Source organism: Euprymna scolopes, chromosome 35 (genome assembly GCF_053919585.1).
Source record: "Euprymna scolopes isolate OS-2025 chromosome 35, ASM5391958v1, whole genome shotgun sequence".
Classification (NCBI taxonomy): Eukaryota; Metazoa; Mollusca; class Cephalopoda; order Sepiida; family Sepiolidae; genus Euprymna; species Euprymna scolopes.
Window position 1 is genome coordinate 59,264,242 of NC_136516.1, and position 12,067 is coordinate 59,276,308.

General features: G+C 33.9%; 1 protein-coding gene across 1 annotated transcript; it reads left to right on the forward strand.

Moving 5' to 3' along the window:
* Positions 1-10,029: 10,029 nt before the first annotated feature.
* On the forward strand, positions 10,030-10,500 carry LOC145259631 (uncharacterized). The gene has a single exon (XM_080117287.1). It carries the CDS (start codon positions 10,030-10,032, stop codon positions 10,498-10,500), a length of 471 nt encoding a protein of 156 aa, XP_079973413.1.
* Positions 10,501-12,067: the final 1,567 nt, after the last annotated feature.

Genomic DNA, 12,067 nt, shown 5'->3' on the forward strand with positions numbered 1-12,067 from the left:
GTTCTGCCTACTCTTCTGTATGGTGCCGAAACGTGGACCTTGTACCGTAAGCATATAAATCAACTTGGTTCCTTCCATATGAAATGTCTGCGTTCTTTTGGCAATGTTACATGGCAGGATCGTATTCCGAATAGTGAATTACTTGAGATGTGAAATCACTGGTATTGAATCATTTTTGATCAGGATACAAATGCGATGGTCGGGTCATCTTGTGAGAACGGATGACTCAAGAGTTCCTAAGCAACTTTTTTATGGGCAACTGACAAATTCTTGCCGCCCAATAAGGCGCCCCCTGCTTCGTTACAAAGATAAACTAAAAGACAATCTAAAGCGTTGTGGAATTTCTCTGAGCTCCCGAGTGCAGCCGGAGATCTAAGAGAATGAAGGAAGACGTGTTTTCTAGGGACCAGAGAATTTGAACATAACCACCAACATGGGGACGCGCTTCGTGCAAATATGAAGGCAAAACACCAGAAAAATCCACCTAAAAATGAATATGTATGCCATTGTGGTTTCAAAGCACGCAGCAAAGCAGGGTTATCTATTCACTCGAGAATGCACCTTTGACCGACGAGCATATGCAAGTTCACCATCTGCAGGATTGCAATTATGCATGTGGTGTCACAGAGCTTAGGAGCTGCTGAAGATTGCATACTGAACCCTCATTCATTGTCTTCGATGAGAGAATCCAACATACATATGCATATTACACATGTAAATATACACATATTACATATGTATATATATACATTATTACATATGTATACATATACATTATTACATATGTATACATATACATTATTACATATGTATATATATATATACATATTACATATGTATATGTATACATATTACATATGTATATATATACATTATTACATATGTATACATATACATTATTACATATGTATATATATATATATATATACATATTACAAACCGGATAAAATACTGTTAAAAACTCGCTCAATATATGTTACCGTGACATAGGTTGACATATATTCGGCGGGTTTTTAATAGCATTTTGTATGGTTTTTTATTTATAACACCTTTTTCCAAACTTACGGTGTTAAAGAGGGTGTGAGACGTCATTTTGAATTTTCCAATACATCGGTAAACACTGTATGTTTTTCGAGCTGAATAAACATGTTACATTGAATAAAAACACGAAAAATATATCCAGTTTGGTAGAAAAGTAACTTATCTTGCCTTTGATAACATTTATTTGTTATATATTTGTTGTTTTGACAACTTTTTCGAATCTATGTGTACAGTAATACAAACCCAAAATTACATTTTCGTACTCCTTGGGCGTTGAGTTCCATGGCGACCAGTAGAAAAAAATAATAGTCGCTCCTTTAGTCTCCCACCTCACCCCGCACGTAACATATTTTATTTACTGACGTTGCTGTAACTAAACGATTATTTGTCACATTTACAAACATTTATTTATTTATTTATTTAGAAAAAAGTTTTACTTTTTATGAATATTAAAAGAAAAATGGGTACTCATGCAGAGAATGATCCATACTGAAATAATAACGTTATTATTTAAAAAGCCATTCTTAACATGTGGAGGGGAGAGTGTTTTGTACCTATTCTGTACTTTAACCTTGCAATTGATTAAAAAAAAAACAAAAAAAAAACACGATTTAAAAAATAGCGCGGGCCACTCTCTGCATTAGCACCGAAAAATGTTACTAAACATTTATTAATAATTTCTCACTTTTACAAACATTTGATTTTAAATTTCTTTTTAAATGACAACTTTTATCGACTTTTTTTTAAATATCTCCCCTCCAATGGTGTTTATTCCGAAATCCGTTGTTAACATGGAGAGGTTGGGGGTGTTTATTCTGAAAGCCGTTCTTAACATTTGTGGAGGTGGACCTAATGTAAAAATAAATAAATAAATAAATAAATTAAAAAAAAAAACTAAATCATTTACTGATAACTTCTCACTTTTACAAATATTTTTTAATTTATATGCGCGGATGAACAAATTGTTGAATAGTGCGAAAACAAAACATTTAGGTCCACCGCCACAATTTTCTTTTTTAAATGACGACTTTTATTGATAAATAAATTTACTTCTCCACAACTTTTATTGATAAATAAATCTACTTCTCTGCCACGGGCACTGAACCCCTCCTTTTTTTAAATAGTATTTTCGGGTGGGTATGCTGACAACAAATATCAGTTAAATTTTGCAAATAGCCCCCTCCTTCCAAAAGTGGTGTTTATTCCGGAAGCTGTTCTTAAGATGAGGAGGTGGGGGGTTGATTATAAGGTGGACCTAATCTAAAAAAAAGCAAGTTGTTTATGCGCACATAAGCAACTATTTTTTTATTACCTTTTTTTTACTTTTTTATTTAAAAATTAGTAAATTTCAATGAATAGAATAATAAATCATTTATCATTAATATGTGTTTTTGGTTTTGTGTTGAATGAAACTTTTTTTTTTCATTACAACAATAATGAACCAATTTAAATCTTCCGGCATGCGTTTAAGGGTTACGAAATTATCAATGAATCGTTTAGTTACTAAGCCAACGTCAGTAAATAAAAAAAATGTTACGTGCGCATGCATTAGCCTTGACTGGGAGGGGGGGGGCTAAGGGAGCGACCATTAAATAATTATGCTGGTCGCCATGGAACTCAACGCCCAAGGAGTACCTAAAGTGGCACTTATGCACATGTTACCGTGCTATTTTTTAAAATAGTATTTTCCTGTTAAATTCAAATTTTACAATATGTTTTTCTTTTATTAATTTGTTAAGTGAAAGTACAGATAACCCGGTCGGTTTCTAATGCGAGGGAAATCACCCCCCCCCCCAAAAAAAGGGGTACTCTGGATAATAACAAAACATTAAAATTGCCTCAGTCTCGAAAGATTTCTTCTCTACTGAACGAGGGAAAAAACGGTGAAGTGTAGTTCACCTTCTGTTTCTCTCCCCCTCTCTCAATATCTCTCTCTATCCATCTCTCCCTTTCCCTCTCTCAATCTATCTTTCTCTCTATATCACCCTCTCCATCTCTCTTTGAGCCCCTTTCTCTCTAACTCCCTTTATCTCTCTCCTTTCCTCTGTTTCATCCCTCTCTGTTTCTAACTCTCCCCCTCTCTCTGTTTATCTATCAATCCCTTTATCTCTCTATCTCCTTCTCTTTCTCTATTTTCCTCTCACTGTCTCTTTTCTATCTACATATCTTCCTCTCTATCTGTCCATCTCTAATCCCTCATCCTATTTTAGTCTCCTAAATTAATTACAGTGAATAAGGCATTGTCAAAACATGGATAAATCCTATTTTAGTCACCTAATTTACTGACTGTGAGAATAGAAGTTATTTGGAAATTACTGCTACCTTGAACAGCACCAGAAGTAACTGGTAAAACCTTTCTAATTAAATTGATTTCGGCAGCCATTTGGTAACAAAATGACATAGCCTTAGCCCTTGCTGCATGATGAATACCTGCGACCTTGCTGCCAAGTAGAAGAATTATTTATTCTACTTTAAAACATTCAATTTTTCAAAAATCTCATGTTCGACATCTCCAAAACATCCAATATGGGGAAAAATATTGCAAAAATGCAAACTTATTGTTTAGGATGAATGCACAATGGTACGCAAAAAATCACTTGAGGCTCTTTGTCGATCCTTGCAAGATTTGCGTGGCAATTTCAGACCATTTGGGAATGCAGTAATATTGCTTGCAGGAGAGTTCAGACAAATGTTACCTGTTATTCTTCAATCAACACCAGCAGATGAAATACTCTACTTTTTTGTTCCATGTGAAGACATTAAACTTAACTCAAAATATGCATGTACAGTTGCCGACTGTTCGATCTGCACAAAAACATCTGCATCACTTGTGGGAAATTGGGTACGAAAAAGTGCCAGCTGGTCAGAGTTAAGGGCAACATTCTTTGACTTTTAACTTCTGTAATTTCTGTAATTTTATTTCATCAAAAGAATAGTTAGTTTAAAAGGTTTTTGCAGATATTCAAATTATAAGAATTCCATTTGACTGAGTGAATGAGCTATTCTTGCAGGTCAATACAAAGATGCCCATGAACTTAACGCTATAATTAAATGTAAAATTCCAAGTGAGGTAGTCAAATACAAATCCATCGACACTGCTGTGAAAGCAGATAAAGTGGTTAATTATCCAACAGTTATATTTGCCAGGGATGCCACCGCATGTATTGCAACTGAAATTTGGTGTACTAATTATCATGTTGTGAAATATAAACCAATCCAAGCTTTGCAATGGCACATAGCTTGCAGTAAAAAAAAAAATTAACAAACAATATCATAGAAACAACAATCTTAACAGGACCTTTCACAGATGAATATATCTTCATTCCATGCATTCCTATGATTCCACCGGATACATCATTACACTTTAGCAAATTGCACTTTCCAATTTTATTGTCATTTGCAATAACCATCAACAAAGCACAGGGAACAATCTTTACAATTGTGGGCCTTACAGTTACACACTAACTGTTTTTTCACATGGATAATTTATGTTCCATATTCAAGACCCACCAAACCGGAAAATCTCTATATCAGCTAAAAAAATGGAACAACAAAAACTGTGTACCCCTGCAAAATGGAAATTTAAACCTATAAGAAACATGCTTTTTCTCATTTTGGAACTTTTTCCATTGCGCCAAGTTGAGCCACAGCAACGCGTGGCCGGGTACAGTTAGTATATATATATATATTACATATATATATATTACATATATATATATTACATATATATATATATTACATACATATATATATTACATATATATATTACATATATATATATATTACATATATATATATTACATATATATATTACATATATATATATTACATATATATATATTACATATATATATATTACATATATATATTACATATATATATATATTATATATATATATATATTACATATATATATTACATATATATATTACATATATATATATTACATATATATATTACATATATATATATATATTACATATATATATATTACATATATATATATTACATATATATATATATATATATATTACATATATATATTACATATATATATATATTACATATATATATATTACATATTCCGACACGTTTCCCAGATTTCCGACACGTTTCCCAGACCAGCACGATCAACATGCCTCACTTCTAGATCTCTTTCTGACAACAGTTCCCAATGACTGTACAACAAATGCCCATAGCCCACTCGGGAATGCTGATCACGCTGTGATAATGGTAGAAATCAGCCTAAATTCTCGCCCTAAAACTGAAGACCCACTACTCAAAACAACGAGGTATTACAAAAAGGCTGATTGGGAAGCCATCAGGGAGCTCATCAGAGATGCCCCATGGCAAAATATCTTTACTCTTCCAGCGGAACAGTGTGCAAATGAGACAACTGAATGGTTCAAAACTGCTATTGAAGCACATGTTCCCGCACGGAAATACTATAGCAAGCCCCACTCCCCCCAATGGTTTACTTCTGCTTGTGCAGCTGCCATTTGTCAAAGGCAGCATGCGTTCCGCAGATTCAACCGACATAAGTCCAGCTCAAATAAACAGAAGTTTATAGAAGCTAGAAATAATTGTAAGAGAGTGATAGACACAGCTAAGTCAGATTACTCTGAAACCACCAGAAAGCGCATCGAAGCACAGAAATTAGGAACCCGGGATTTTTGGAAAATCTACAACAGCGTAGTTAATAATGGACAGTCAATTATTCCCCCACTAACAAACAATCATGAGGTTGCTTGCACGGCAACTGACAAGGCTAATCTGCTTGCCAGTCGGTTTGCCTCAAACTCCACACTAAACTCGGTACACCACTCACTCCCTGATTTTCCTCTGCGAACAGACGCCACACTTGACGACTTGAAAATCACCCCTTCTCAGGTACATGCTATTATAAAAAACCTAGACACCTCTAAAGCATGTGGACCAGATCTCATCCCGGCTGTGCTATTAAAAAAATGCTCTGCCGAGGTTGCTCCAGTTCTGTCCAAACTTTACAATAAATGCCTTAACGAATCTTGTTTTCCCGACTGCTGGAAAACCGCCTCTGTGGTACCAGTCTTCAAGAATTCTGGTGAAAGAACTGACCCACTAAATTATCGCCCCATTAGCCTCCTCCCGCTTTTCGCCAAAATATTTGAGTCCTTAGTTAATAAAGCCCTAGTCCAGCACCTAACAGCTGCTAAACTCTTGACTGACAAACAATATGGATTCAGGCAAGCCCGTTCAACAGCAGATATCTTAACTGTAGTTTCTGAACGTATATACCGTTCATTGGATAAAACAGGGGAGGGTAGAGCGGTGGCCCTTGATATACCTAAGGCTTTTGACAGGGTATGGCACGATGGTCTTCTAAGGAAAATTAGATCATATGGAATCACTGGAAAAATTCATAACGTAATTAAATCCTTCTTAAGTAATAGAAAAATCAAAGTTGTCCTCGACGGACGTACATCCAAACAATATGACATAAATGCGGGAGTGCCTCAGGGGTCTATCCTTGGACCTCTATTGTTCCTGATATTCATAAACGACCTCCCTGATAATATTGTTTCGGAGATGGGTATATTTGCCGATGACACCACTCTCTATAACAGATATGAGGGGAAAACAAATGAACACATATCCAAGAAAATGGCAGAAACACTAGAGGATGACCTCCAATCCGTAGTGGAATGGGGACAAAAATGGTTGGTCTCATTCAATGCTGCTAAGACTAAGCTTGTTTCCTTCAATAACTACAAGAAACCTTCTCTACCACCAATAGCAATGGCCAAGAACACATTGCCTGAAAGTACTTCTTTTAAACTCCTCGGCCTAACGTTTACAGGGAATATGAACTGGAATAGATACATTGAGAGCATTGCCAAGGCTGCTGCAAGGAAGGTTGGCTCCCTCTCCCGTGCTAGAAAACTACTTACGCCTGCCAGTATCCTATACCTCTATAAGGCAACCATTCGCCCATGTATGGAGTACTGTTGTCACATCTGGGCTGGTGCATCTGCTGCTTGTCTCTCGCTCCTGGACAGGGTTAAAAAAAGAGTCGCAAACCTGATAGGTCCTGAACTGTAATCTGGGCTTCAACCTCTGTCCCATCGACGAGATGTTGCATCCCTCTGCCTGTTCTACAAATACTTTAATGGTGAATGCTCTGACGAACTGCAAACACTTGTACCTCCCCGACGTAACTGCCCCCGACAAACCCGACAAGCTACTAAGTCTCATCCCTTTACAGTGGAGATCCCTAGGTGCAAGAAAGCCTTTTACTCCAATAGTTTCTTCCCCAGAACTGCGGGTCTTTGGAACTCCCTTCCGGGATTCTGCTTTCCCAACTGCAATGATATGCAGAAGTTTAAGTGTAATGTTAACAAACATCTTTCTACTCTTCTCACTTCATAATGACCCCGCTAATTAATTCCCTAATAGTAGCCCCCTACTTCAAAGTGGCACTGTGCCTTGTTTGGGGTGAAAATTGAATTAAAAAAAAAAAAAAATATATATATATATTACATATATATATTACACATATATATATATTACATATATATATATTACATATATATGTATTACATATATATATTACATATATATATTACATATATATATTACATATATATATTACATATATATATTACATATATATATTACATATATATATTACATATATATATATTACATATATATATATATATTACATATATATATATTACATATATATATATTACATATATATATTACATATATATATATATTACATATATATATTACATCTATATATTACATATATATATTACATATATATATTACATATATATATATTACATATATATATTACATATGTATATATATTACATATGTATATATTACATATATATTACATATATATATATTACATATATATATTACATATATATATTACATATATATATATTACATATATATATTATATACATATATATATATATTTATTACATATATATATTACATATATATTATTACATATATATATATTACATATATATATATTACATATATATATATTACATATATATATTACACATATATATATATATTACATATATATATTACATATATATATTACATATATATATTACATATATATATATTACATATATATATATTGCATATATATATTACATATATATATATTACACACATATATATATATTATATATATATATTACATATATATATATTACATATATATATATATTACATATATATATATTATATATATATTACATATATCTATATTACATATATATATATTACATATATATATTACATATATATATATTACATATATATATATTACATATATATATTACATATATATATATATTACATATATACATATTACATATATATATTACATATATATATATATATATTACATATATCTATATTACATATATATATATTACATATATATATATATTACATATATATACATATTACATATATATACATATATATATATATATATATATATATATATATATATATTACATATATATATGGCTCATTCCATGTCAAATCGACAACTTTTTTTAGGCGGGGCACACACCATGTCCGACACGAATTTTTTTTCAAATTTGCTACACTTATAGATAGGAATTGAATGGCACTTGTTCAACATCTCAAGGTCAAGGGGTTCCTGAGATATGACCTTGACCTTTTACAAAAATGTGAATTCTTATGAAGAAGTGACCAACTTTATAAGACGATATCTCTGTTGTTTATCGGCCTACAAAATTCATTCATATATCATTTTAAAGTACTTGGATAGATCTATAATTTTAGCCGGGAATATATTATTTTCACGATCAAATGAAAAAAGTTGACCTTGACCTTAACTTTCAACCTGAATTATCCCAATGACCGTTCTTTCAATTTCTTCTAAATTTTGACAGAAGATTTGTCTATCTTATGACAGTATGTATTCAAAATTTTGTGATGGGGCTTTCACTAGAACTATTGTTACAAGCGTTTTAAAGAAGTGGGCAAATTCAAAATGGTGGAACGTAGTATCTGCGACTTCATATAGAACATTTTGATATTTCCCAATATTGTCAAGTTTGATATCTTTGTAAATCTATTTTTATGCTGATTAATATTTATATAAAGACCATGGTCAAAAGTAAAAAAAAGAATTCCGCTGATGAAACTGAATTTTCTTCATTTGTTTTTTGGTACTTGTGCACTTTTTGAACCATGCTCAAATAATAACTTTATTTCGGAACCCATTCTTAACATGTGGAGAGGAGGGTGTTTTGTAACTAATGTGTACTTTCACCTAAGTACTAATAAAAAAGAACATATCGTAAAACTTTAAATTGAGCTGAAAATACAATTTGAAAAATAGCATGGTTCAAAAAGTGCAAAAGGGCCGTTTTTTGTAATGCACCACGGATTTTGCTATGGAAAAAGGGATAATTATAATAATAAAAAAGAATTTTGAAAGGTGCTAAGGGTTTATTAAATTATGCGATAAAAACTTATGTGATCTCAAATCTTTCTCAATGATTAATATTCTAGATCTACTAAAAGGCAATTTCTGTTGTTTATTGGTAATTTTTTTTTAATGAAAATTTTTTAAAATGCATGTTCTTAAAAATTCTTGACATGTTGAATTTTATGTAAATTCTGGTTGTGAAGTCAAACTGTTTTATGGCTTTCATACTTTTCTTGTACAACACAGATTTTGATGCAGAAAGTGATTGTTGCATTGTGTTTCGTATGGATACGAAACTTCTCAATAGCACTCTCCCTGACGAAGCGCTAGCTCTGTATACTACTCCAGTAGTGTCCGCCATGTTACTTTATAGTGTTGACGTCAGACCCGACGTATCATTCTTTTGTGCTAATAAAATCTTATTTAAAGGGTATACATTATTTGTTTTGCTTACAACAATTTTATTAGAACAAAAGGGTAAAAAAAAGTAAAAGATTTTAAAAATGGATCGTGCCCTGGTGCCTTCTCGATTGGACGTAAACCGTAATTCATCTAATGCCGAGCGAAAGTTTAAGCACTGGCTTGCTACGTTCAAATATTTTTTAGCGGCACTACCCCAGGAAAACTGCAACAAGTTGTCGGTCCTGATAAATTTTATTTCACCGGATATTTCCGAATATGTCAGCGATTGCGGAAATTATGAAGAAGCCTGTCTCAAACCAAAAAAACGAGATATACGCACGACGGCATCTATCGCCACGAGGCGTCAGCAACCGGGAGAAAGTCTGGACGAGTATCTTCGGGCATTACGAGTCCTTAGCAAGGACTGCAATTTTAGGGACGTCAGCGCGGCGATATACGCTAATGAATCGATTCGGGATGCCTTTATTGCCGGGATTCAGTCCCATACCATTTGCCAGCGTTTGTTGGAAAATAAAACGCTCGACCTGGACACTATGTTTGACCAGGCCTGAGCGCTGGACAATGCAACGAGGAATATGGAACCGTATTCACCAGCACGATATTAGGAACCAACTGCTGCAGCCCTCGGGAAGGAAGAGACATCGGACTTGAATTTTAATCAAATAAACCTAAATGCTGTTAAATCAGAAATTAAATGTTGGAACTGTGGAAATTATAAACACCCAAAATCACGATGTCCAGCGAAATGGAGTGTTTGTCATCGATGTAAACGGATCGGGCATTTTGCAAAATGTTGCAAATCAAATAATACTACTCAATAAACTTCTGCCTCGGTCCATTATCCAACCTTAGCCTTTATAAGTTCGAGTTCGGCATTCCATCGTCCCTACGGAGATCCACCGTAGAAATCCACATTGTGGGTCGGCCATTAAGAGCACTAATGGACAATGGTAGCTCTGACAGCTTTATTCATACCAAAGTAGCTGAGGATCTGGATTTAAAAATAACAGATTCAGACTTGAGAATTTCGATGGGATCGTCTGACCTCTCATCCAAAGTGGTAGGTGCTTGTTTTTCTAACGTACCTTTTAACAAACGTATGTATCCCAACCAGAAACTGTCAGTTTTAAATAACATTTGTTGTGATGTGATTCTCGGACTGGATTTTCAAAGTAAACATGAAAGCGTTACCTTCAAGTACGGTGGGAGTTCAACTCCTATTGAGATTTGTGGCTTCGGTGGAACCGCCTGAACTTTTTGCTAATATAAATAAGAACTGCAAACCGGTTGCTACCAAGTCTAGACGTTATAGCTCAAATGATAGCAAGTTCATTGACTCAGAAGTTAAGCGCCTTTTAAAGGAGGGGATCATCGAAACCTCAAACTCCCCCTGGAAGGCACAAGTGGTCGTGGTTAAATCCGATAATCAGAAAAAGAGAATGGTCATTGATTATTCTGAGACTGTGAATAAGTACACAAACCTTGGTGCCTACCCCCTGCCCCGGCTGAATGACGCAGTGAATAAGGTTGCTCAGCACAATCAACCTGAAAAATGTGTATCACCAGATCCCATCAATTAGAATGACAAACCCTTCACTGCTTTTTAAGCTAACTCCGGTTTGTATTAGTTCACCCGAATACCCTTTGGAGTTACAAACGGAGTTGCTTGTTTTCAGCGAATTGTCGATGAAATTATTAGTTCTGAGGACTTACACGACACCTTTGGATACCTGGACAATATTTTCATTTGTGGAAAGGATCAGGAGCAACACAATGAGAATCTGGCGAAATTTATCAAAGTAACAGAAAAACGGAAAATTACTAAAAAAGTGTGTGTTTTCTGTGAATAAACTGAGCTCCATGGGTTATATCATTGGACCCAACGGTCAAATTAAACCCGACCCCAAGAGGTTGAAGCCTTTAAAAGAACTCCCTTATCCAACTGATGGCAAATCACTCAAACGAGCTGTAGGTTTTTTCTCGTATTATTCAAAGTGGATACATAGGTATTCTGATAAGATTCACCCTCTTATTAAGACCAATTTATTTCCCCTTAATCAGGAAGCTCGAAATGTATTTAACAGTATAAAGCTAGATATTGAATCAGCTGTAATAAAA

Coding starts and splice junctions, on each gene's coding strand:
- LOC145259631 (XM_080117287.1), top strand. CDS start 10,030: ATGGATCGTGCCCTGGTGCCTTCTCGATTGGACGTAAACCGTAATTCA.